Here is a 25,268-nt window from a genome sequence, read left to right on the forward strand (position 1 = left end):
CCTATTCTCCATCAGCTTATTACCATTGTTCCTTGTCACCCCAGGTGGTGCTGGGGAGAAAAGGGCTCTGCCTATTTGCTGTTAATCTCCCCTGATGAGCTTGTAGGTAGCCACTAGGTCTCCCCTCAGCCTCCTCTTGCTGAGGCTGAACAGGTTCAAGTCCTTGAGTCTCTCCTTCTAGGGCCTGTCCTGCTGCTGGCCACATCCCTTTTGAAGTGCGGTGCCTAGTACTGGACGCAGTACTCCAACTGTGGCCTGACCAAAGTTGCATAGAGGGGGAGTATCACTTCTCTGGACCTGCTTGAGATGCACCTTTGGATGCATGACAAGGTATGGCTGGCCTTTCTGGCTGCGGTCTGGCATTGGTGGCTCATGTTCATCTTGGAGTCAATAATGACTCCAAGATCCCTTTCCGCCTCTGTGCTTTCAAGAAGGGAACTCCCCAGCCTGTATCTGTGCTGTGGATTCCTTCTCCCAAGGTGCAGCACCCTGCATTTGTCTACGTTGAACCCCATCCTAGTCTCATCTGCGCACTTTTGTAGTCTGTCTAAATCTAGTTGCAGCCTCTCTCTCCCTTCAAGTGTGTCCACCTCGCCCCACATCTTAGTGTCATCTGCAAACTTGGACAGTGTGCTTTCCACCCTCTAGTCCAAGTCGTTGATGAAGATGTTAAACAGTGCGGGCCCGAGGACCGAGCCCTGGGGTACCCCACTGCTCACATCTTGCCAGGTTGAGTACAACCTGTTCACCACTACTCTCTGGGTGTGCCCCATCAGCCAATTTTTTACCCATCCAACTGTGTAGGCATCAATGCCACAGTCACTTCATTTATTGATGAGGATGGGGTGGTCTTCTTAAGGTCTTCTTAAAGTCTAGAAACATTACGTCCACAGTGACACCATTGCCTACAGGTCTGTTCTGTTACAGGTTTGAACTAGTTTCTGATCATTTAAATAGGTTTATGTGTAATGTCAATCCCTAGGCTAGTTATGTAACTGCACAAATACCTAAAATGGCATGGTGGTTTTTGCCCTAAGAGTTAAGGGTTGGTAAATTAATCACATGTAAGTGGTAAATGCCTGAGTCATGCGGATAATCTGTGTCAATATACTGTGATATATCATGTATTCTCAACAAATACATTTCACTTTACAAGAAAACTTCTTCAGGAAAGGTTAAAAAACGTTATTCATTATATTTTTACCTGGCTTACCAGCCCTGCATATCAAGGTTTTATATAAACAATAACAGTTGGACTATCAAATCGTCGAATCATAGAAAATTAGGGTCGGAAGGGACCTCAGGAAGTCGTCTAATCCAATTCCCATCCCAATCTTTATGCGAAACTATTCAATATTAAAAGATTCTTAATATCAACTGATATAGTATTTCTCTCTATAGCTGATAATGTTTTAATTTTTTTATGTCTAATATGTCAGAATCCTATACATCAAGAAATGAACTGTTTTATTAAAGAACCTGGAGAATCTCCCGTTTCCTGAGGTTCCAGGGGCCCAATTTTTAGTTATCAAGATGCTGGACTTATAACCTGTGACTGATGCAGAATTTCATAGTATTATTCATTTTGTCTGAGGCAAGTGCAGTTTATAAGGGAGGAAGAAGAAAACCTTTTCTGGCAAGTTATTTATGTTTATTTTAAAACTCTTTGAAATGTCTCAGGGGTTTGGAATGTTAGAAATTATCCAGTGGAGAATGATTTGTGGTTAAAATCACAGGTGAGGCAATTGAAAGCATATTATAGAGAGACAACTGACACACCTTGCCTATATGGGGGTACATCCAGAACCCTGAATCTAAGTCTCCCTGAAATCTAGGGTGGATGACATATATGTCTGAATTATTGGGAGTCAGCCTATCCCTGTCAATGGAGAGCAGGGTGTTTTAGCTGCAAGTGTACAGACTGAAGATAATTTTCCCATCCTGGTCCAGTTGTTGAAATATAGTCATATGGTGGCTGATTTAGTCAATCAGGTTAATAAATGTCCAGTCTGATGCCACAGTGAGGCATGATTGTTCACCTTTTTTCCAAAGTCCTGATGAGAAATAGTTGATCACATTTTCTGACCAGAGGAAGATTTAAAGTAACAAAACATATTCTCACCCATGTCATTTAGAATGCAATGAACTTCAGCTTTTATATTTTAGAAACAATAATTGCCTACAGGAAAACAAATCCCCACAAATATTTCAGTTTTGTACCCAAGAAAAATAAATAAAATGATCTTGACCCAGATTGTCCAATGAGCTTTGTTCACTTTACTCAGGTAAGTGGGGTAATCTGCCCTGCTTAACAGGTAAAAGTTGTGTCAGCTTCCATCCAGTTGATGGTTCTCCAATGCCATGAGGCCCTGCAGCTGTTCTAAGTCCAGGGCCATGGGGTACAGAAAGAAGAGGAGCTGGGTGAAACATTGGAATTTCCATTCTACATGAAATTGTATTTTCAAAAAAAGTGTCATTGCTTTCAGGATAAAAGAAATTTAAAAAAACTTAGGAAAGAAATTTAAATGTTTGGGCTCATTTTTTCTGACATGAATTTACCTGCTGCCTTGTGTCTTGAGGAGCTTCTTGCCCTTCTGATTCCCAGGATCAGCTGACAGAGTGCCCTGAAAGGGAAGCATCTTTTGCTGTAGAGCTGGGAGACTAGATGCTGAGAGCCCTTGCATTATTTCAGAATGCAAGCTGACCTGGAACTGTAGAACATGGGGATCCCAGCCTCCAGGCAGCTTGATTTCCAAGACTGGCTTGGAGCTGTGGACTGTGGAAGGCAAGGTTCCCCAGCACCTCACTCGGTGATTTAATGGGAAAGCAGGCAGGTTTCAGACATCAACCTGCTTGTACTTTGATGGAAGTTTGTTGCAAATGATGTTTCCATGGGACATTTTGATTTTAATCAGTTATCATTTTCTGATGAGCAAACATGTTCAGTCCAATTTGACCACCTCTATTAGGGGGCACAAACAGATCCCCACTGCTTTTTTTCCCTTCCCCGCCTCCTTTGTGTAGTAGAGCTCTGCCCAAACTTTGAATTAGTTGTTTTTGTGCTTTTGCCAGAGAACACAACATACTAATTCATCAGTTTGTTTAAGTAAGATGCAACTCATTCTGTAAAGTTTGGATCTACTTCAAATCTCCACAAGGTTGAGTGGCTTGGGGATTGAAGGTTTGGAACCCAACCTACCTTTTGGAGCCACTGAGAGTACGGACTTCCATGAAGTCTGGAGATGATCAGACCCACAATTTACTTTGTTTTTCATTAACTTCAGTTGAAGGCACACATTTGTCATTCTTCCCTGACAAGAAATCTATTTAATGATCGAGCTTGGGAACGAAGTGATACAAAAGTCCATTCTTTGCTTTTGAGAAACTGATGTTTATGACTAATATTTGCTCTTGAGTTTTAACAATTTTTGTTTGTGCTTTGACGTACAGAAATGTATGTGTTATGTACATATCTTTCATCTTCATTTCTGAATACAGGAACAAATGAAATAAATAAATAGTTGTACGTGTTTTTTTAAGTTTGTTTCCATCTGACCTGTCTGCCTGCTGTTATTTTAATTTAATCTGCATCTTATGTCATTTGAATATGAAAAATGCATCACCTGATTTTTAAAATCTTTTACCAGGAAATTTCAAAGTTTCCAGACAAAGACTATACAGTCTTGGGGGAAGGTGGGATCACCCTAAGTGGAGGTCAACGAGCAAGAATCTCACTAGCAAGGTGAATATTTTAGCATTTGAATGGTTGATATTTTACCTTTGGAAAAAAAAATATGAAAAGTTTAATGAAATGCGGTCAAATTATACCATGAAGGAATTTATGTGGATGATGCCTATTAGTTTTAGTGGAAACTGAATTGTATTATCTGAGATCAGAGTTTTGCCTTATGATGATATAGATACACCTATATATTTATTAATTTAGTTCTAATAGTTTGATATCAGAGACACTCATTGGTTCAGCCAAAATCAAAGATTTGATAGTTAACTGAAAAAGCCACTTTGAATCACAGCATTAAGTATGAATTTCCATAGTGCCAAAGAAATGTTTGTCATGGAAGATAGAAATAAGAAATATTCTAGTATCTTCCTTTACTACAGTACCTATCACCAGAGGGTCTTTAACAAGTTCACAAATCAAATGATTGAAAGATTATAGTCTTTCCATTTTCTTGACATGCAAACTCAAGTACAGCATGTATAAAGCCCATGTTTTAAAAAATATGCTTGCTAATTTTAGATGTCTACATTTTTGGACCATGATATGGACCATTTTTGAATCATGATATGGTCAGGGATCAAAATTCAGAGCAACTGAATATCTGCCACTAAGTAAAATCAGTGAGAGTAACGAGTAATCAACACATTTGAAAAGTATGGTTTTATGATCTCATTTCAGCCTTTCCAGTTGAGTGGATGCTTCTGAAAGTTCTACAGTAATAGACTAATTGATATATGTAAGCTGATCACATAACAGTAGATAGATACATTTAATCAAAGGCCTTAAGCCAAAGTTTACTTTAATATTAATTCAATTAATTAAAGTTACTTGATCAGGAAGGAAACAAAGCAACAGCCACTAAAATACATAAATATTAAAATAGATCATTGTGGAAGCAAACTGTTCTGATGGGATGATGGTACCAAATGCTGTATCTCCAGCAATTTCTGGCAGTGGCTCCCTGTTTCATCCTGTATCTGGGGGAGTCAGAGAAGTGGTGAACTTGCTTTTTAAGGTGGGGAATCTGGTCTGCACCACCATTCAGTGAACTATGATATATGATTTAGGAAGTAAAGCAAGTATTTTCTCCAAATAGTTCATTAATCTTCCAGCTTCAGGTTAGGTACTATACTGAAAGTGGTTTCCAAAAGGTGTAGGGGGAAGTTAAAAGCATTAAGACTTACACAGTTATTTAGAATTAATGTTATAAAAACAAGATCACTGGAACCTAGTGGAGCAAAGTAGTATGGTAAAATAGGCAATTGTCCATGTGTTTGTGATTTTGTGACAGGCTGTGGCTGGCTTTTAAAGGGATGCCTGTAGGGGATGGGGGTCAGAAGCTTCCTTTCCTTTAACTTTTACCCAGGAGACAGCTACAAATGCAGTGTCTGCACTTTGAGTACAAAGACTTATCACTTCAAATATCCCTGGGATGCAAGGCATTTCAAAAGAAGCAGGTCCGAGCTCTATCTCTTCTCTGTACCAGCTATACAGTGCTTCCTAGTTATTCAGTGCTATTCCTTCGGCAGAGACACAGCATCACTTTCTCAGGGCTGTGCTTTAAGGATTCAGTTAAGTTAATACTTTTTATTGTCCTCTCAATAAAAAGTATGTTGTGGAAGACTTTTTATTTCTTACACATACTTAACTTATTTCTCCTCATTTAAGACAGAGAGACATCTATTCAGTAATAATTGCATTCAAAGAAATATCATATGTGTTAAAAGAGGACCAAAGCAGGCACTCCCAAAGTTGCAAATGTTCTGCCTTGTGGCCTGAAAAGATCTAATCCAGTAGAGGGGGAAAGAGAGAATTCTGTGCTGTTCTCTAGTCTTAACTTTCATGAAAAGAAGTTTTAAGCTTTTGCAGCTGTGAGGAAAACCACCTTCAACAGGTAAATCGGCAGACAAAGTTCTTTGGGTAAATGTGATATCTTTTATTAAACCAACTAAGTAGTTGGAAAAATTGTTTTTTACAAACTTTCAGGTGCAAATACCTTTCTTCAGGCATAGGGAGAGTCTGCTGGTGTTTATGTGTTCTCTTGGGTGGAATAGAAGCTTAAGCCAACATGCATAATGCAAATGCATAGCAGGGAAGATCAGAGGGGATAGGAGTTAATAGGTGTGGGGAGGAAGAGGGGAATGTTGATCAGTGATAAAATGTAGCTGGTAAAATATAGAGAGGTTACCTGGGGTTATCCGATGGCAGGCAGGTTATAATGTGCCATAAATCCAATGTTTCTATTTAGTCCATGATTTTTTGTATTTGGTAGATTTATAAAGTAACTCCCATCCTCTCTGATCTTCCCTGCCATGTATTTGCATTTTCACAGACCTGCATTTTGCATATTGACTACTGTCTGCTACCTGATCCCCAGATTTATTTCCCCTGCTGTAGCAGTGGGAAGGGGACAAAATTCAAGGCAAACCTCCAATAATTAGATTCTACATCTTGGAAAATTGTAAGAAATATATACATTTTCCATATATAGAATCTAAATTGGGGTGGGGGGGCACATATATTCAGAGTTGTCTTATGTTTAAGTAAATATGGTACTTTAAAGTGCTTTATGTATTCCATTTTATAGTTGCTAATCCTGCAAGCTTTCCAGGCAACAGGGTGTGGCATAAACCCATCTCTCTATTGACTTCAAAGGGCTTTAGAGTACACCCAGAATTCCCATTAAGGTGGTTAGGTATCATGCACATAAACACAACCTTCAAGAACAGTTCTTAAACATGTATCTAAAAGCCAAAATAAAAAAAACACAACAAAAGAAGTTGTGTAGATCCATAGATTCATGGAAAATTAGGGTTGGAAAGGACCTCAGGAGGTCATCTAGTTCAACCCCCTGCTCAAAACAGGACTATCCCCAACTACATTGTCCCAGCCAAGGCTTTTTCTAGCTGGGTCTTAAAAACCTCAAATGATGGATACTCCACAACCTCTCTGGGTAGCCTGTTTCAGTGTTTTAGTATTCTCCAAGTGAGAAAGTTCTTCCTGATATCTAACCTAAACGTGTTAAACTTTGCTGCAACTTGAGACCATTGCTTCTTGTTCTGTCATCTGCCACCACTGAGAACAGTCTAGCTCCATCCTCTTTGGAGCCACCCTTCAGGTAGATGAAGGCTGCTATTAAATCCCCCCCAGTCTTCTTTTTTCCAGACTAAATAGGTCCAGTTCCCTCAGCCTATCCTTATACATCATGTGCCCCAGCCTCCTAACCACTTTCATTACTCTCTGCTAGACTCTCTCCAATTTGTCCACATTCTTTCTGTAGTGGGGGGCCCAGAACTGGACACAGCACTCCAGATATGGCCTCACTAGTTCCAAATAGAGGGAAAGAATCACTTCTATCCATCTCCTGGCAACACTCCTGCTGCTAATGTGGCCCAGTATACTGCTAGTCTTTTTTACAACAAGAGCACACTGTTGGCTCATATTCAGCTTCCTGTCTGCTGTAACCCCCAGGTCCTTTTCTGCAGAGCTGCTGCTTAGCCATTTGGTCCCCAGCTTTTGCTTACAGGGAAGTTCATGAAAAATTACTGGAGTGTACCACATACCTAATGAGAAAAGGCTTTATTTAAAAGGGTCTTATAAACAGTTAATTTTGAACAAGGATTCCTTATAAATAGGTAGTGTTGATACTTAAGTCTATTAATTGGAGTTGTTTTGGGATAGAGTTTTAAAAATGTCCATTTAAAATGAAACTTAAATTGAACTGTTAGATCTTGGTGAACTTAATTTTTTCCCATTTCCTTTATTTAGAGCAGTGTACAAAGATGCTGATTTGTATCTCCTGGATTCTCCTTTTGGCTATTTAGATATGTTTACAGAAAAGGATATATTTGAAAGGTATTGTATAGTTCCAGAGGTTTGTTTTTGAGAGTTCTGCCAAGTAGCACAATGCAAAGCACAAAGACAAGAATAGATTTCCATATCTCCTCAGCACTGAATTTTATTAATACAGCAAAAATATAAAAGTGGTCAAGATGATAACTTTGGGTAGACATTTATTATGTTTAGCAATGATTTGGAACTCTGTGTGCAAAGCCCAGTAATGATACATGCCTTCTTAAGTAAAAGGGATGCTATAGCTATGATTGCTATGGTTCAGAAGTAATGTATTGTGTCTGCTATAATGCATGCATCTCAGGACACACTTTTTTATAAATAGTATATATGTGTAGCAAAGTGTTTATTGCATGCTAAGTTTGAAGAACTCAAACTTTTTCATGGATGACAGGATATTCTGTCCATTTTTTGGTAAACCCCAACAGAGTGGGCCACCTAAAAGCAGTGGCCAGTTGAATAAGAGATTGATTGATAGCAGTGGCAAGCACTTAGACCCATATGCGGTACCTGAGTCATGTATCATACAAAAGTGACACCCTGCCCTCTCTGAATCTTCCCAAGAACTTCTTTCCTTGTCTAGGGTCAGTTCTGTGTGGAGCAAAAAAACTTTCACACTGTGACAAATGGTAAATTTAAAAGTGGTTCAGCTGTGTTGTTGCTATAATGCTAGAGCTGGCCTGGGTATTTTAGGCAATAATAAATTCACTGGAAAATGCATTTTTCAAGAGGAATAAAACTATTTGTGAAATCAGGTAGAATTTGGTGAATAGTTTAGAACAAAAATAAAGCACTAAAATTTGTAGAAAAGATGGTATATTTTCTTTAAAACATTTTGATATTTTTTTAATTAAAATAATCAAGTTGACCTAAATTAAAAAAGGGATTTAAGCAAAAGTTCATATGACCCAATAAATTAAATGAATTTTATTTTTGGGTCAAACAATGCTTTTTTGAATCAATCTGAATTGGTTTATTTTATTTTTTCAATATGACCACAGAACTGAAAGTACATTATTCACACAGCTGACTATATTGTCTCCATGCTCCTGCTCCTCTCACTTGCACTACAGGTAGTAGAAAACGGGGGTGGGGGGATACATATAGAAGCATATAGATCAAAACTAGAAATAACGTGTAAGCATGGAGAGAAAATACTGAGAGATTCTGTGATTTTTAAAAATAAAACATAATACTTGTTTTGTGTTTTTTGTAGTTGTGTTTGCAAGTTAATGGCCAATAAAACTAGAATCCTGGTCACCTCCAAGCTGGAACATTTAAAGATAGCTGACAAAATATTAATTTTACATGAAGGGAGCAGTTATTTCTATGGAACGTTTTCTGAACTTCACAGTCAACGCCCTGACTTCAGCTCAAAATTGACGGGATTTGATGCTTTTGACCAGTTCAGTGCAGAAAGAAGAAACTCAATTCTGACTGAAACCCTCCGAAGGTTTTCTGTTGACGGAGATGGGGTTGGCTCACGAAATGAAGCAAAGAAGCAATCTTTCAAACAAACTTCAGATTTCAATGAAAAAAGAAAAAACTCCGTAATTATGAATCCACTTAATTCTAGCAGAAAGTTCTCTATACTACAAAAAAACCCAGCACATGTTAATGGGATAGAAGAAGGTCATGGAGATCCATCAGACAGAAGACTCTCACTAATACCTGATTCTGAACCAGGAGAGGTAATTCTGCCTCGCAGCAATATACTAAACACAGGTCCAGTGTTGCATGGACGGAGAAGGCAGTCTGTACTGAACATGATAACACATACTTCAGTTATCCAGGGCCAAAGCTTTTACACAAAAGGGAAAGCACCAATACGTAAAACATCAATGATCCCCGAGTCAAAACTGTCTTCTGAGATAGATATCTATGCTAGACGTTTGTCTCAAGGCAGTGTCTTGGAAATAAGTGATGAAATTAATGAAGAAGATTTGAAGGTATGTATACATTTGTATTTGTACACTCTATTTTTGATGAGCTTCTTTAACACTAGTACAGGATAATATATTCTTACTGAATTTTCTACCTGATGCTCTTGGTCATTATGCCTTTCTTATCTATCGAGTGTTTATTACTTTTTCTATCTTACATACAAGTTTTAATTTAAACAACTTTTATTCATTTGAACAATGTTTCTAGAAGGATTGTGTTGTTGAAATATCAAAAAACAGCTTTCTGGCTGAGCTTAGATTTTAGAACAAATCTTTTAAATTAATTGAAAGACACCTCTTGAGACTTTTATTAAAAATAGTTTTAACTTATGCATTGCTATTACCTTGTAAGATTGATTATGTTTAAATACAATTTGAAACAAAACTACAGAAGTTTGTTTTTTAAATAATTATCAAGAATAGAAATTTGTAAGGTTAACTCGCAGAATAAAGTAAGCTAATTGCAGTATTAGCTATTTCAATATGCAATAGTGTAACTGATTAAAGCAAAATGTTTATCATTTCTTATTTAGCAATAAAAGCACAACACACATTTCATGTACTGATATGCAAAATGAGATTAAGCTAAATTAATTTTATTATTGTGGATGCATTGGTAATGACAGAGTTGTATGAGAGTTGGAGTAATGTTGTATCTCTGATGGTCCAGGAACTATGTAAGAGGCAAGGATTTTTGTGGCGATATCTTGTATTGGACCAACTGCACGTTTGGAATAGATTTAGACAAGTTTTTAAAATTTTGAATCTTGAAATTTTCATTTATAACCAGATTAAAATTCCTATTTCTTTTTGGCAAAGTTCCTTTCAGAGGAAAATTGAATACTATCTCATAGGGATAATGGAGACCTGGTAGGACTCCATCTGTGACTGGACCACAGGTATTGATGGCTATACTTTGTACAGGAGGGATTGTGTTGCAAGGAAGGGTGGGGGTGTAGCTGTCTATGTGAAGGAGCAGTACACTTCCCTACAAGTAGAGATTGGCACCCAAGGAGGGTGACTTGAGGCCATCTGGCTTAGAATACATGGAGAATGTGGTCAAGGGAATATAACTATTACAGACCTCCTAACCAGGAGGAAGACACAAATTCTCTAGGGAACTGTCAGAGGCTGCACGCTCTTGGTGCATGGTCATCATGGGTGACTTCAACCACCCTGACATCTCATGGGAAGAGCATTCAGCCAAATCTGATCAGTCACGAAGGTTCCTCACTTACATTGGAGAGCTCTACTTGACTCAAGAAGTCTATGGGCCGACAAGAGGTAAGGCAGTGCTGGATCTACTACTGGCCAAAGGGGATGATCTAGTCAGCAACCTGAGGATCGAAGGGAAGCTTGGTGACAGTGATCATGAATTGATCACTTGCTCTATCCATTGCAAAACTGGCAAATCAATTTGTAATGCAGAAATCTTTGACTTTAGGAAAGCTGAGTTTCACAAGCTCAGCAGGTTGGTTGTTGAGGTCCTGAGAGAGCATGATCTGGCAGGGAGGGGAGTCCACAATGAGTGGTTGCTCCTTAAGGATGTGATCCTAAAAGCACAAGGGAAGTCCATTCTGGCCTGTTGGAAAGGTAGCAAAAGGGGTGGGAGACCCCTTTGGCTCAAAAGGCAACTCATGGACCTCCTGAATCTGAAAAGAGAAGCTTATAAAAGATGGAAGTTGGGAACTACCACTAAGGAGGATTATGCAGCACTGGCCCGCACCTATAGGGAGCGGACCAGAAAAGCCAAGACTGAAACTGAACTCAAACTGGCTACCAGAATCAAGGAAAATAAAAAGTCCTTCTTCAAATACATGGGAAGTCAGAAAAATACACAAGGGCAACGTCACACCCTTGTTAAACTAAATGGGGCAACTGACAACTGACACCCAGGAAAAAGCTAATCTTCTCAACGATTACTTTGCATCAGTTTTCCACCAGCCCAAAAGGATCACCCTGCCTGACAGAATGCAGGACTACCAGGGTAAGGGTGATCATATGCCTATAATTGGCAAAGATCTTGTGAGGGAACAGCTTGAGAGGCTGGACATCAACAAGTCAGCTGGCCTGGACAGAATGCACCCAAGATTGCTCAGAGAGTTGGCTGACATCATAGCACGACCAATGGCGAGGATATATGAGAATTCATGATGCCCGGGAGAGGTTCCTGAAGATTGGAAGAGGGCCAATGTGGTGCCTATCTTCAAGAAAAGAAGGAAGGACAATACAGGGAACTAAAGGCCAATCAGTTTGACCTCAATCCCTGGAAAGATCTTGGAAAAATCATCAAAGAAACCATCAACAATATGCTAATGGAAGGCAGAGTTCTGAGAGATAGCCAACATGGCCTCATTGTGGGTAGGTCATGCCTGACCAACCTCATTTCCTTCTGTGACCAGGTGATGCATCACATGGACAAAGGAGAAGAGGTTGGTGTCATATATTTAGGTTTCAAAAAAGCCTTTGACTTGGTCTGCCGTGATGTCCTCATGGTAAATTTGGGAAATTGCAGCCTTGAGAGCCTTATGGTCCGATGGCTGGGGAACTGGCTCTGTGGTCAGACCGAGAGAGTGATAGCTGATGGAACTGAGTCAGCATGGCATATGGTGACCAGTGGTGTTCCCCAGGGCTCAGTACTTGGACCAGTACTCTTTAATATATTCATAAATGATCTGGATTCACATGTCTGAAGTGGATTGGCTAAGTTTGAGGATGACACCAAATTATGGGGAAGTGAGGCCACTCTAGAGGATAGGCTAACAATTCAGGCTGACCTGGACAGGCTTGCAAGGTGGGCAGATCAAAACCTGATGACTTTCAACACTGAGAAATGCAAGGTGCTTCACCTCAGGAGAAAAAACCCACATCATACTCATAGGCTCAGCAGTGCTACATTCACTAGCACCATGATCTAAAGAGACTTGGGAGTCATGACTGACCACAAGATGAAAGTGAGCCACTAATGCAATGCCACAGCCGGCAAAGCAAATAAAACCCTGGCTTGCATCTACCGATGCATCTCAAGCAAGACCCAAGAAGTCATCCTCCTACTTTACCTGGTCTTTGTGAGGCCACAGCTGGAGTACTGCATCCAATTCTGGGCTCCACACTTTAGAAAGGATGTGGAGAAGCTTGAGAGAGACCAGAGGATAGCTATGCGAAAGACTGGAGTTCAAGAGAACAGGCCTTATGAGGAGAGGTTGAGAGGCATGGGACTCTTCAGCCTGGAGAAGCAAAGGCTCAGGGATGACTTGGTGGCAGCTTATAAGTGTATAAGGGGTGTGCATCAGGAACTGGGAGAATATCTGTTCACCAGATCATACCAAAGAAAGACAAGGTCTAATGGTCACAAATTGCTGGAAGACCATTTTAGACTGGACATAAGGAAAAACTTGTTTACCGTCTGAGTCTCCAGAGTCTGGAATAGACTCGTCCCCCCCGCCCCGCCCCGAAGTGGTGCACTCTACTCTGGATATCTTTAAGAAATGCTTGGATGCTTATCTCTCTGGGGTGATCTGACTCCAGCTGGCTTTCTGCCCCTTGGGCAGGGGGTTGGACCCAAAGATCTTGCGAGGTCCCTTCCAGCCCTAATGTCTGTGAAATCTATGAAATTTTTAAAGACATTTCTTCAATAAAATATTTTTTATTTTGCCAGAAGAAACTTTTAAATTCATCATTTTCTAAGGATCAGAAGTTCTCAGCTTTTCTTTTTCCTGAATGATCTTAATAGAACAGAGTTTCCATGTGGTTAAATCTCATTGAAAACTGATTCTGAGGAAATAAGATCAGAATTTAGCTTAGTTCTTAGGAGTATTGTACTGATCTATTCACTGTAATGAGAGCTTGATCTATAGCTCAAGGCAAAGATTTTTGTGGGTCCTATCTTTTATTTGACCAACTGTATAGTTGGGAAGGATATAGATAAGCTTTTGGGTAGCAAGTATCCTTCCTCAGGCATCAATAGATCAAGTCATTCTTATGTGGAGTTGTTATGATCAAGGTAGCTTTTCCAGTCTAAATGCTGCAGTTCTAATACTTGAAATTAATCCATGAGGAAGGCAGAGTGTATATATGTATTAAAAGTTCTTACTGATAGATATTGTTATTCTAACTATGTTCTTCTCCATTCCCTTGGCAGGAATGTTTTATGGATGATACAGAAAACATAAATGGTATTACTACATGGAATACATATTTCAGATACATTACTATCCATAAAAACTTGATTTTTGTCCTAGTTTTGTGTGCTGTTATCTTTTTAGCTGAGGTAAGAATATTCAGCTCTTCAGATCTAGTCACTATTAATATCTATTCAAATTGAACATATAGTTTTTTATAAGAAACTGTTAATTCTTTTGCATATGCATATGTTAATTCTTTTGATGTCTGCTGATTGGCCATTACTGCTGGCTTGTTTTAGGATATTATTTTTTCCTACATTAGTTGAATATTGTTAAAGACAATGATTTGGTGTAAGGATAACCAAGGATTGAAAGCCCCCAAAGTCCTCAATTCTTTTTTTGCTTTACGAAAACCTACCAGTATATAAAACTTCTGAATCTGCACAGGTAAGTGGTATTTCTGGAGTCTTCTACAAAAATTGCCTGAAGCATAATGGAATATGTTTTTTACCCTGTCCACCCAACAGCGCAGTGTGCTTTTGACATGTAATTGCTGTTTGAGACAGAAGAGGAGTTAACATGCTGTCTGCAATGGTAATTAGATGGATCTTATGAAATTTTGTACCAGCTTTCCTTACCGTTTTATTAAATGGATTGGTGGAAGAGACTGGACCTACTAAGTATACGCGGCTGGTTGATTATGTCTGTGGGAGGGGAGAAAATTCAATACTTCACAGGAAGCATTAAAAATTAGACTGGACCTACTAAGTATACGCGGCTGGTTGATTATGTCTGTGGGAGGTGAGATCATTCAATACTTCACAGGAAGCATTAAAAATTTTACTCAGCAGCAGAGGTGATTGACAGATAGCTCTGGATTTCATTAACGTTGTTTTGAGGTAGACTTAAGCTACCAAGTCAAATTCTGCGGCCTGGGACCAAAACCTTGGTTTCAGGTCTCATTTGGATCTACGACCCAAAAACATGATATTGCTTCCAAATGGAGTTTGTTCTATGAATATGTGGCTTAAGCTTGTTGTTACCCATCATCTTTAATTACATCATCTGTGGAGGACCTACAACAATGCAGTGAAAAGTGACTTAAAGACTGGCTAAGGGCATTTTAATTTGCAAATATAGCAAATTTAAGCACTTATATTCAAGTCTTTCTGGAACTGATCTTAACATGTACGGGCTTAAATTACCTAATTTAGACAACTGTGTAGAAAAGTCTGTAAATGAAATTATGTTTGGGTGACCTAATTTAGTTTAAGCCCTCAGTTAGTTTAAGCCCTTTTGAAAGTTGTCACCCTCATGTTTTAAATTTTACTTTCACATGACTTGCTAATTTACTAAGCAGTATTGTAGGCATAGGGACCCTAGACTGAGCTGCAGTTTGCTATTCAGTTTGCTATTCACTCGTGTTTAGATACCTAACTTTAACCGACTTCAGAGCAGTGGGAGTTAGTAGCAGGTAGGGGCCTAAAGTCCTTTGAGATCTGGGCATTGGTTGTTTATCTCAAGCAGCAGACACTTTTAGCTTTGAAAGTTGGAGGGTAATAAGTAAAACTGAGATGGGAGCTTGATACTACAGTCTTTAGAACTGGAAGAGTAACATTTTTGCATTCATGCAGGGAGTTGGACCAGCTGACCTGTGAGGTCCCTTCCAACCCTGACATTCTATGATTCTGAGACATTCCTGGAGCATTCTGTAAATGCTTCTTATACCAACTAGAATGGACTATTTTATACTTAAGAGTTTCCAGGTGACCCAGGCATGGTATTGTTACAAATAGATGTAGGTAAGAAAAAAAGTAACTCTATATTCTCTGATTGCAGGTAGCTGCTTCTCTTATTGGGCTGTTGTTTCTCAAGGAGTAAGTATTTACTGTTTTATTACAGTTTTGGGGAATTCTTCTAATTCTGCTTTTTGTATTTCTGTTTAAACCCTTATTAGTATCTGTTAATGAAAATCCTTATGGCTAGAAATGCATTTGATAAAGTGACTCTTACCAGCTCATTGATTCACTTTTGGTCCTATGCTATGTGGCAATAACAGAGACAAAGCATTTCACTTATTTAGTAATTTAATTTTGCTCAACTCCCAAATAATTTTCTTTAAAACAAGATGGATAGTGAGGCATTTTATAAATAAATTTTAATAAATGAAACCAAGAAGGTATTGGACTTAGAAGAGATTACTAAAATAATTCATTTTTCACAATAATTTAGAAGGAATTTCAAAAGTTTTTATGTATATATTAGGGCTTTCTTCCTTTCTCAGTTGAGACTTGCCATTTACTCATCAAATCATCTACAGTGCCTTTTACTGAAGCTAATTTTGGAAGTTACAACAGGTGTTGATAAGTATTCCCATATCCAAGAATAGCTAAAGTGATAGATATCACCTTGGCCTCTAAAGAGAGAAATAAGGATCCTGTATATGCGGTAATAAATTAGTTATTTTTTATTAATGCAGTTTGATGTTCAAAAACAATAAGAAAAATAAATAGCTTTACACCTAAAAATGCATTAATATAGATTTAGGTTAAGTGAAGTTCTCAGATACAACTTGTTTATGAGTCTCAGTTACAGTATTTTTTATAATTTGTATTTTACAGAAAGTTTCCAGGTACAAATACAACACAGAGGATAAACACCACATCTGATGTGTCTGGTGATGGCCCTTCAGTGATCATTACCCGAAGTAGCTTTTACTATGTCTTTTACATTTATGTGGGAGTGGCAGATACCCTGCTTGCCATGGGAATTTTCAGAGGTTTACCCCTGGTGCATACTCTTATAACAGTGTCTAAAACTCTTCATCAGAAGATGTTGCATGCTGTTCTTCAGGCACCTATGTCAACCTTCAATACTTTGAAAGCAGGTAATCAGATCAGTAGTTAACTGACTGATTGAATTATTTATGGTTTTTGTTTTAATTGAGACAGTTCATTCTGGTTAAAGGGTACCATTGTTTTCTGTTTTATCTCAGAGTCTAGCTGAATGTTTGCTGAATGATTGTTTAAAAGTTTGTTACTTAAATGTCATGTGCAAACCTTGATTACATTTTAAGTATGACACATTTTTGTTGTCAGCTTTTTGTTTTGAAATACCAGTGTACTTCAGTGGTTAGGTAGAAGGAATGATTAAATGTTAATGAGGCATAAAAAGCAGATAAGAACTGGATATAGAAGCTACACATACAGATGTACATGTCCTAAGGCTGACTTCAGCCCATAAGCTTTAAACTTCAGCTTGATATCCTTGATCAGCATATTCTTTAATTCAGGAAAGCTATAGTTTTGGCTATAGCCAAAGTTTCTGCAGGCTTTGTTGTAAAATGATCCCATAAGACTTTTTTTCAATCTGTAGGTGGAATACTTAACAGATTCTCAAAGGATACAGCAATATTGGATGACATACTGCCTCTTACTATATTTGACTTTATTCAGGTATGTAAAATCAAACTTATAGATTTTTTGTTTGCCTTCTAGTGCAGTAAATCTACATCCAACATCATAGATAGTGAATCATATAAAATAAAAGGAACTAAGCAGCTAGCAACATTGTATACACACACATACAAGCTAAATATATACACCATGCTGAAGCAGTAAGATCAAGATCCACTTTCAAAATAAATAAGTAGTTTTAAGATTAAGCTATGTATTTAAGTAGCTAATCACATAGCTATAGAAGATGGGAACAATTAGGTTTTATATAATGTTTTGCATTATAGTGACTGCAACCCATGAGCTATTTTCTGGAATAATTGACCCTGTGATAGAAAGGAAAAGTGCACTTCGTGGGCCATGTGTGATGTAACTTCCACTGGGAGTTCCACTTTGAGGCCTATATTCATTTTTGTTTCTTTGTCCAGATGAAACCAAAATATCAAAGGGAAAAAGAGGCCACTTGCAACCTAACTGGGTTTATATTTTGTCACAAGTTAAATAGGTTCTTCAAGTTTTCATGCTTTTTACTTTTGGGCTTTGTTTTCCCTGCTGTTATACTTTTTATTTTTTACCTTTTCCCGTTAACTTTTTGCTTTAGCAGCTGTGATCCAAAACAGCTTTGTCTCTAGGTACTTTCTTTCTTCTTGCTCAGTAGTTCAAGATCAAGATCAAATTCAACTTCCTTGTATTTTTTGTTGAAACAGTTTTCCATTGAAAACTATCAATTCATTGAAACATAAATGTTCTATAGAAATAAATTTGTTTTGAGGAAATTCCATAATAACACAGGATTTTCTGCTAGCTTGCTTGGTAGTCTTGGGGTCTATTGCTTTGTTGCAGAAACTAAAAACCCAAACAACTTCTGGGACACACAGCTGCTGTTAGCACACTCAGGTTCTTGCTCCCAACTCTGTAGCTGGAAGCCCTGCAAGCCTCATGGTTTCCCAGGCCCTAACTGGGTGTCAGTGAGATTGCAAGGCCTAGAAGCCATTACATTTCCACTTTAATGTTTTCTTTTGGTCCTGTAAATTTTTCACTTCAGGCTGCCCAGTGAGCCAAGTCAGTAAGAGACATTAGCACTCCCACCTAACGTCTGGGTCCTCTCTTGGGTTCTCGGGGATTTGGGTTCAGACTCCTCAGACTAAGGAAGGTCAGGTCAGATAGCCAAAACCCATGTTTTCTACACCCTGGGTAAGTGCTTTCGCCACTAAGCTATTAGTTAAAAAGTGGTCTGCTTCTCCTCCACTGAGCTAGCTGCATGCATGATCTTAAGCTTAAGCAACTTGGTATGTTTTTTCTGTCTGGCTTGCTTCTGAGCATGGGAAATAGTTCAAGTCTAGATGCCTAGGGATCTTTTCAAGTGAAAATGGAGGTGCCTAGTGAATCTATATGCCTTAACGCAGGAGTGTCAGAGATCCAGCCCCACAGACTGGATTCAGCCCTCAGAGCCTTATCTTCTGGCCCATAGTGCTGGCTGTGGGTGTCCAGCCAGCCCTGCATGCTGCTTGCAGTGTGTGCTGGTCAAAGTTTGTGGAGCCTATCTGGCGTGGGCTGAACACAATGTGGGGTCAGTCTGGGGTGTGTGCTCTATGTTGCCCTTGTGCTGGACCAGCCCTGCATGCTGGATTCAGAGCTGGTCTGGATCAAGCCCACAGACTGGTTACCTGTGCCACATCCAGAATGCAGGGCTTGTCTGGTGCAGGTGTTACGTGAAGCACATGTCCTAGATTGGCCTTGTGTGCAGCATGCCTCATGAGGCTGGAGTTGGCACTTGTTCCATGCAGTGTTTGGGGATGGCCTGGGATGTATACTGCACGTGGCGCCCATGCTGGATCAGCTTCTTGCACTGGATCCCGTACAGGTGGCCAGTTTTTTAACCCAGTCTGGATCTCCCCTAGATTCAGTACACAGGCTAGAGTGTGCATCTTGGACTGGCCCCATATGTAGCCTGCTGTGCACGGGGTCAGGGCTAGCATATGCTCTGTGGTGCATGGGGCTTGAGCTGGCGCACACACTGCAAACAACACATGTTGCTGGTCCAGGGTGCACGCTACCTGCAGCATCTGTACCAAGTCAGCCCTGAGAGCTGGATCCAGAACGTGGGACTGGTCCAGCCCACAAGCTTACCCCTCATTCAGATGCATTTGACATTCCTGCCTTAATGGTTTTGTAGCTGTTGAAGGGAGTGGAATAGGATTGTGCTTAGTGACTTAGATACCTGAAGGCTGCATAAGGGCCACTTAGAGGCAGAATAGGATCTAATCCCAAGTGTTTATGATAATTTGTTAGATCTATTAGAACCATTGATAACAAGATCTTGTGGAAAAGGAAGAAGCCTCTTGCAGAAATATATACATTAGCCTTTGAAGGTATTTATTTCTTTAAGATGGAAAACCACAGTGAATAGAATCAGAGTTTGGATCCTCAGGGTCCATCTAGTCTAAATTTGCCCTTTCCCAGATGGAGGATGCACTGTTCCTAAACCATATTTTTCATAGTGGTCTGGGTTGGAATGATGGTTTTAAAATTTAGGAATCAAATATTAGGGTAAATGGGAAGTTATATTTAAAAAGAAACTATTGATGGGGGCAATGTATTAATCAAAACTGTCTGTGTGTATTTTAAATGAATGCAGGAATATCTAGACCATTTTGGGGAGGTACTTACTTTTTGAGGATTAACTTTAAGTAAAAAAAATAGCCATTGTCTGAACCATCCATCTAGTGCCCTGAATATTATAAGGTTTGTTCTCAGCTGCAAATCCTAGCTAGTCCAGCACATCATTTTGGTAAGAATGAAGCTGAATGGTACATAGTTGCCCTGGGGAAGAGATTCATCACCAATCTGTAGTCTATAAAGTGCAAAGTTTGCTATATCAATAGTATTTTTCTTTCATTCTACAGTTAATACTGATTGTGATTGGTGCTATAACAGTAGTCTCAATATTAGAACCCTACATCTTCCTGGCATCAGTGCCGGTGATAGGAGCCTTTGTTATGTTAAGGGCATACTTCCTCCACACTTCTCAGCAGCTGAAGCAACTGGAATCTGAAGGTATGAGCAGAAATATTGGTAGATCCTAAATCCACAGAAAATGAACTGAGAAGTGATTTATCCTTTTACCTTTTCTTTGCCTTCTCTATTGGAAGTTTCATTGTCTCTGGGAGCAGAACAGTCATCTCCCCTGATAGCAACTGGTTTTAGTGAACCAGCCAGTACAGAGTGTTCTGCTGGCAAAAGCAATGAACGAACACAGGTTTCAAGTTGGGCGCCACCAGTGCAGCTGAAAACAAATAAAGTCTTGAAATACAGTTTTAATAAGAATAAACTTACTTGAAAGCATGGGACCATGCCTTGCAGGTTCTCAGCAACAATCAGGTCTACACCTTCTATGTGCAAATGTATGAGCCTATCATCAGTTTCTGCTGTGATGGTAAAAACCTCTCTTGTCAGTGTCTAAGTTACCTATTTGAGTAAGCTTATTTGTTTCCTTAAAGCTGTATTTGGAACGTATAATGGAAATACTGTTTTAGACATAAGGGCTTGCTGGATCATTTGTTCAAGCACAATATTGTGGCTTCAAGGCAGACCTGCATCCAACTCAAGAAAGTTAATAATGATATCTAATAGTCTGTGGAGTTCCAATCTGGATCAGAATTTCCTGGAAATTTTGGAAATCCAGTGTTGGCTCAGTAATACCTTTAATATGGTGTTGCAGAGTATCCTAAAAAAAAACACCCTGTTGACAGTGTGGAACCCAGAGAGATGAAGCACTCTTACCTTTGTTAAAAAGTGCTTTGTGGAATTCTCAGAACATGAGGAATTTTGGTGGTGAGGAGATGTTTTTCCTCCTTGGGACATCTAAACTACATAGCAGGAGTTTTTAACTGTGAAGACATTAAGGGTGAAGTTACATGTTATACTCAGACCATACTAAATCTGTGGAATGTTAAGTGGTTTTAAAGTTAGAATGTGCTGTGAGCAGTTGCATGTTAAGGGTTATTACCATTTCTTGCCAGCACAGCTCTGACATCACTAGGGAGTGGGTGAGCAGGAGTGTGGCTGGAGATAGAACACCTGGTTTCTATCCTCACTCTGGGTTGGGGGCCGGTTGGAAAGGGGAGGTGCAACAATGGGAGTATGGAGCTGGCAGGCAGAGAGGCATTGAGGCTGTGGCTTTCCTCAACAGTCTCCTCACCCTACCCCACCCCACCTCACCTCACCTCTTGGGGTGGAGGGAGAGGGCTGTGCCTCAGGAAGCCTTCCACCAACCCCCGCTGTCTGATCTCAGCCCCCTCAGTCTTTCCTGGAGAGGGCTTTGCCTTTTGCCTAGAGAGAGGCAAAAGCTGCAGAAACTGAGGTTTAATTAATGGGGAGTGGAGCCATCAAGGTTTAGTCACCAGCAGCACAGAGCCACAGGGAAGCAGGCTTCCCTGTTCCCCATGACTTCATGCTTCCACCATGCTAAACTCTGGGGGCTCTGTGACGCTAGCACAACTTTCTCCCACCACCCACATTGCAGGATGGGAACACAGGGGGGCCTGCAGAGAAGCTATAGTCCCAATGCCCCCAAGCTTCTCCATCTCCCAGCTCCATGCTTCCACTGCTGCAGCCCCCTTCCTGTCACTGGCAGGGCCCCACTTGTTCCCAGGGAGTAACACCCCCTCAGCAGTAGAGTTCTGGATGGTGAAATATTTATCCAGAGTGGAAGGAAGGGGGTCTAGGAGTGGTGCATCCTGGGATGCTGGAGGACTGCAAATTGCTTGTTTTATCTCTAGGGAGCAGACTGATGTTGCCTTAACTGGAGCTAAGTTAACCTGCCTGAAATGATGCAACTCTGAGCTGTTCAAAGGGCACTTGGCACAAGTTAATGAGCTGAGCTTTAATGTGCTGATGCTTCATTTTAAGTGCCCTTAATATGGTCTAAGTTTAATGTGTAACTTCATCTCTATAAGTGGTTGCTCACTGATATTACACTGAATGGGATTTCACCCTGTCCAGTGTTAGTGGTAAAAGAAACAAGAACATACTTATACTGAATAATATTGAAGAGAGTTGCATTGTTATAATTTGGGGTGGTGGAACTGTATGTTTTTGCTATGAAAGACACTTAATCCTAGTGCACTTAATTCATTTTTAATTTAAATACTTTACAGCTCGGAGTCCAATTTTCACACATCTTGTTACAAGCTTAAAAGGGCTATGGACGTTAAGAGCTTTTGGGAGACAACCATATTTTGAAACTTTATTTCACAAAGCTCTGAACTTGCACACAGCACACTGGTTCCTCTACCTGTCCACACTGCGCTGGTTCCAGATGAGAATAGAAATGATCTTTGTCATCTTCTTCATTGCTGTGACATTCATCTCTATTATAACTACAGGTAAATCCAACTGCTATATCACTGGTTCTCAACCATTTTGGACTGGAGGCACCCTTCAGCGGAATTGAGGCACTCCATAACTTTTGTGAATTGAGTGGCACCCAATTTTAAAAACTAATCTATACTACAATGTTTACCTCTTTGCAGAGGAGTTGGGCAGCATTGGTGAGGGATCAGACAAGGACAAGTGTGAGCCTCTGTTTACCTACTTAGTTTATTTGCATATCTTCTCATATATCAAGGCACCCTTCAGAGGATCTGGTGGCACCTCAGGGTGCCCCAGCACCTGTTTGAGAATCCTGTGGTATATTAAAATGAACCCTTTGCTTTTATTCAAGGACCCATATTTAGAAACCATTTCATTATAAACTATTGCAAGATTATACTATATGCAGAAGATAGAAGTTTACTGTTGTTATATTGATATGATATGAGCAATCAGTTATAATTAGAAATAAAGTAATTAGGCTGTACATTCTGATATATTATTGCTTGAAAGGGTCAATTTGAAAACAGTTCCAAATTATAAAACAATGTTAAAAGAAGCCAAGACCTGCATTCTTGTTTTAGAAGTTATTTCATGTAATGCAAGAGTGTACTACCATGCTAGAATACTGTTGAGTAAAGAAGCAAATGTCTGTTTGCAAGGTTCTCTTTCTTTGGATAGCTCAAAGTTTGTAGCAAAGGTAGATTAATATTATCATTCCTCAGAGCTAACAGAGACAAAGAAAGATTCAATGAACCCTGTGAAGATGCAAAGCAAGTCAAAGGCAGAATGTCCAGTTTCCTGATTCCTGGCCCAGGTTTCAATCTACTGACATAGTTACGCAACTATGTCAATTTAGCAAGTTCCAAACAAAATTCCAAACAAAACAGATTACCAAACTTTACGAACTAATTACAGAATTATGTTATTATACGCTCTCACCATTTCCCTCACCAATGAAAAGCGGCTGCTAGTTGAACAATGAGTTGGCAATCCTTAACCAGCATAGCACCACTGAAATTCTGGCAGAAACAGACAAACACATCTAAAAGAAACGATTGAGGACATTTTAAGTAAAGAAAATGTAGTTTTGTGTGAGAGAATTTTCCAAAACCTGTCTCCTTTTTTGTACTGGTATATGCTGAAATTTCTAAGGACTATGCAGTTTTCATGCATATATTTTCCTTGAATATGTAATATTTTACTGTTATATATATTTTGGTTCTGATTTAGATTAGTTTTTTCCTTTTTCCAAGTTTTGCATGGAAACTTTCATTCAAAACTTTGAAAATAAAAACAATTCATAGCTGAAAGCAAAATCTTACCTTGCAGTAGGAAGAAAAACAAACAAAATCATGACAGTGCACAGGCGTTGGAGACTGTAAAGTTCAATAATCACAATAATATGGCAAAAGAAAAGGATAGATGCCAAGATTTACATCAAAGGCCAATTCCTGATTACTGTAATAGCACAATTGTCTGGTGATGTCAATTAGGTTTGTGTGTAAATAAGGCGGACAGGTTTTGGCTTGTAAATTTTATTACTATAGGGCAACTTGTAGAATATACATGCATGCATGTGTGCACTCTTTTTTTATTTTTGCCACAACCTTCATTCTAGGCTAAGTGCAGACATTTGGGATGGTTAGGGTGAGGTTAGATCACGTTAAAAAATGGCCATCCAATCTAACGTAAGTCAGAATGTGGAGGGATGGGGGAGCGGGAGGGGGCAGGCTGTGTCCATATGGAATTGGGGGGGCAAGTTAGATCTGCAGGAAGGATTGGGGGTCAGGCAGGATCGATGGGAGCGATTGAGGGGGGCAGCCAGGGTCCACGAGGTGGGGCTTGGTGGAGTCCAGGAGGGTTTGGAGGGATCAGGGTGGCTTGTGGGGTCTGTGGGGAGAGTCTGGGGGGGATGGGACCAGGGGCTATTTTTACCCCTTCAATTCCCCCAGGGAACCTATACCCTCATCTCTCCCACCGCTTCCCCCACTGATACTTACCTGTTTGGCTCCCAGCAGCAGTGAACACTGATAAATCCGGCACCTGGAGCAGCTTATGGGATGGGGGGTTGGGGTTGGGGCTGGCTGGGCCATGAAGGGGGGGTGGGCAGCAAGGGACTGGGGGGCTAAAAATAGCTTGGTGCCAAGGAGCCAAGTATGAAAAGTGCAGCCCTGGGGCTGGGGCCAACGGCTGGGCTTTCCCAGCCCCAGGGTGGCACATGTAATTGTACTGAAGTTCCATGCACCTAGATTGATTAAGGCTGAGCATAGATCGATCCAGGTCTTTCTTAGAGCAGGTTCTGTCTTTTTTAGGTTAGTCTATATGTGCAAGGAACTTCTGTACTGTTATAGATTAAGACTGATTTCTGATTGCTGACACTGGGTTTAAGTGTAAGGTCTGCACCTAGTTGAACTAAGTTAGATAAGGTGGCTGTTTTTAACCCAATCTAACCTCTCCCTAACCCCCTGAATTTCTGCACTTAACCCTATTGAGTGTGGTAACATCAATTTCAAACACAAGATCACTAAGGAAGTCAACATGTTAACCATGCAATGCAAGGTTTCCTTCTTTAGGATGGAATTAACTGTGCGCAGAGACTAGAGTAAAAGAGAGAGGGAAAGGACGTGGGGATAGATAATGTTCTTCCTTTGACTCCAGAGAAATATGAGAGAGTAAAAGATTTTGATGAATTACATTTCAATGTTTATCATGTTTTAACTGAGAAAACATTAGATTGAATAGTGCCATAATACATTAACTAAATATTTATGCTGCT

At 39.7% G+C, this 25,268-nt stretch overlaps 1 protein-coding gene across 1 annotated transcript in view; it reads left to right on the forward strand.

Moving 5' to 3' along the window:
- The window catches only part of CFTR (cystic fibrosis transmembrane conductance regulator), a 151,760-nt gene that overhangs the window by 79,016 nt on the left and 47,476 nt on the right, over positions 1-25,268 (forward strand). The window contains exons 12-20 of the mRNA XM_014519940.2: positions 3,648-3,742; positions 7,511-7,597; positions 8,811-9,543; positions 13,679-13,807; positions 15,501-15,538; positions 16,283-16,548; positions 17,037-17,116; positions 20,023-20,173; positions 22,276-22,503. Coding sequence (XP_014375426.1) covers positions 3,648-3,742; positions 7,511-7,597; positions 8,811-9,543; positions 13,679-13,807; positions 15,501-15,538; positions 16,283-16,548; positions 17,037-17,116; positions 20,023-20,173; positions 22,276-22,503 — 1,807 coding nt within the window. The remainder of the gene's footprint in view (positions 1-3,647; positions 3,743-7,510; positions 7,598-8,810; positions 9,544-13,678; positions 13,808-15,500; positions 15,539-16,282; positions 16,549-17,036; positions 17,117-20,022; positions 20,174-22,275; positions 22,504-25,268) is intronic.

Source organism: Alligator sinensis, unplaced genomic scaffold (genome assembly GCF_000455745.1).
Source record: "Alligator sinensis unplaced genomic scaffold, ASM45574v1 scaffold65_2, whole genome shotgun sequence".
Lineage (NCBI taxonomy): Eukaryota > Metazoa > Chordata > Crocodylia > Alligatoridae > Alligator > Alligator sinensis.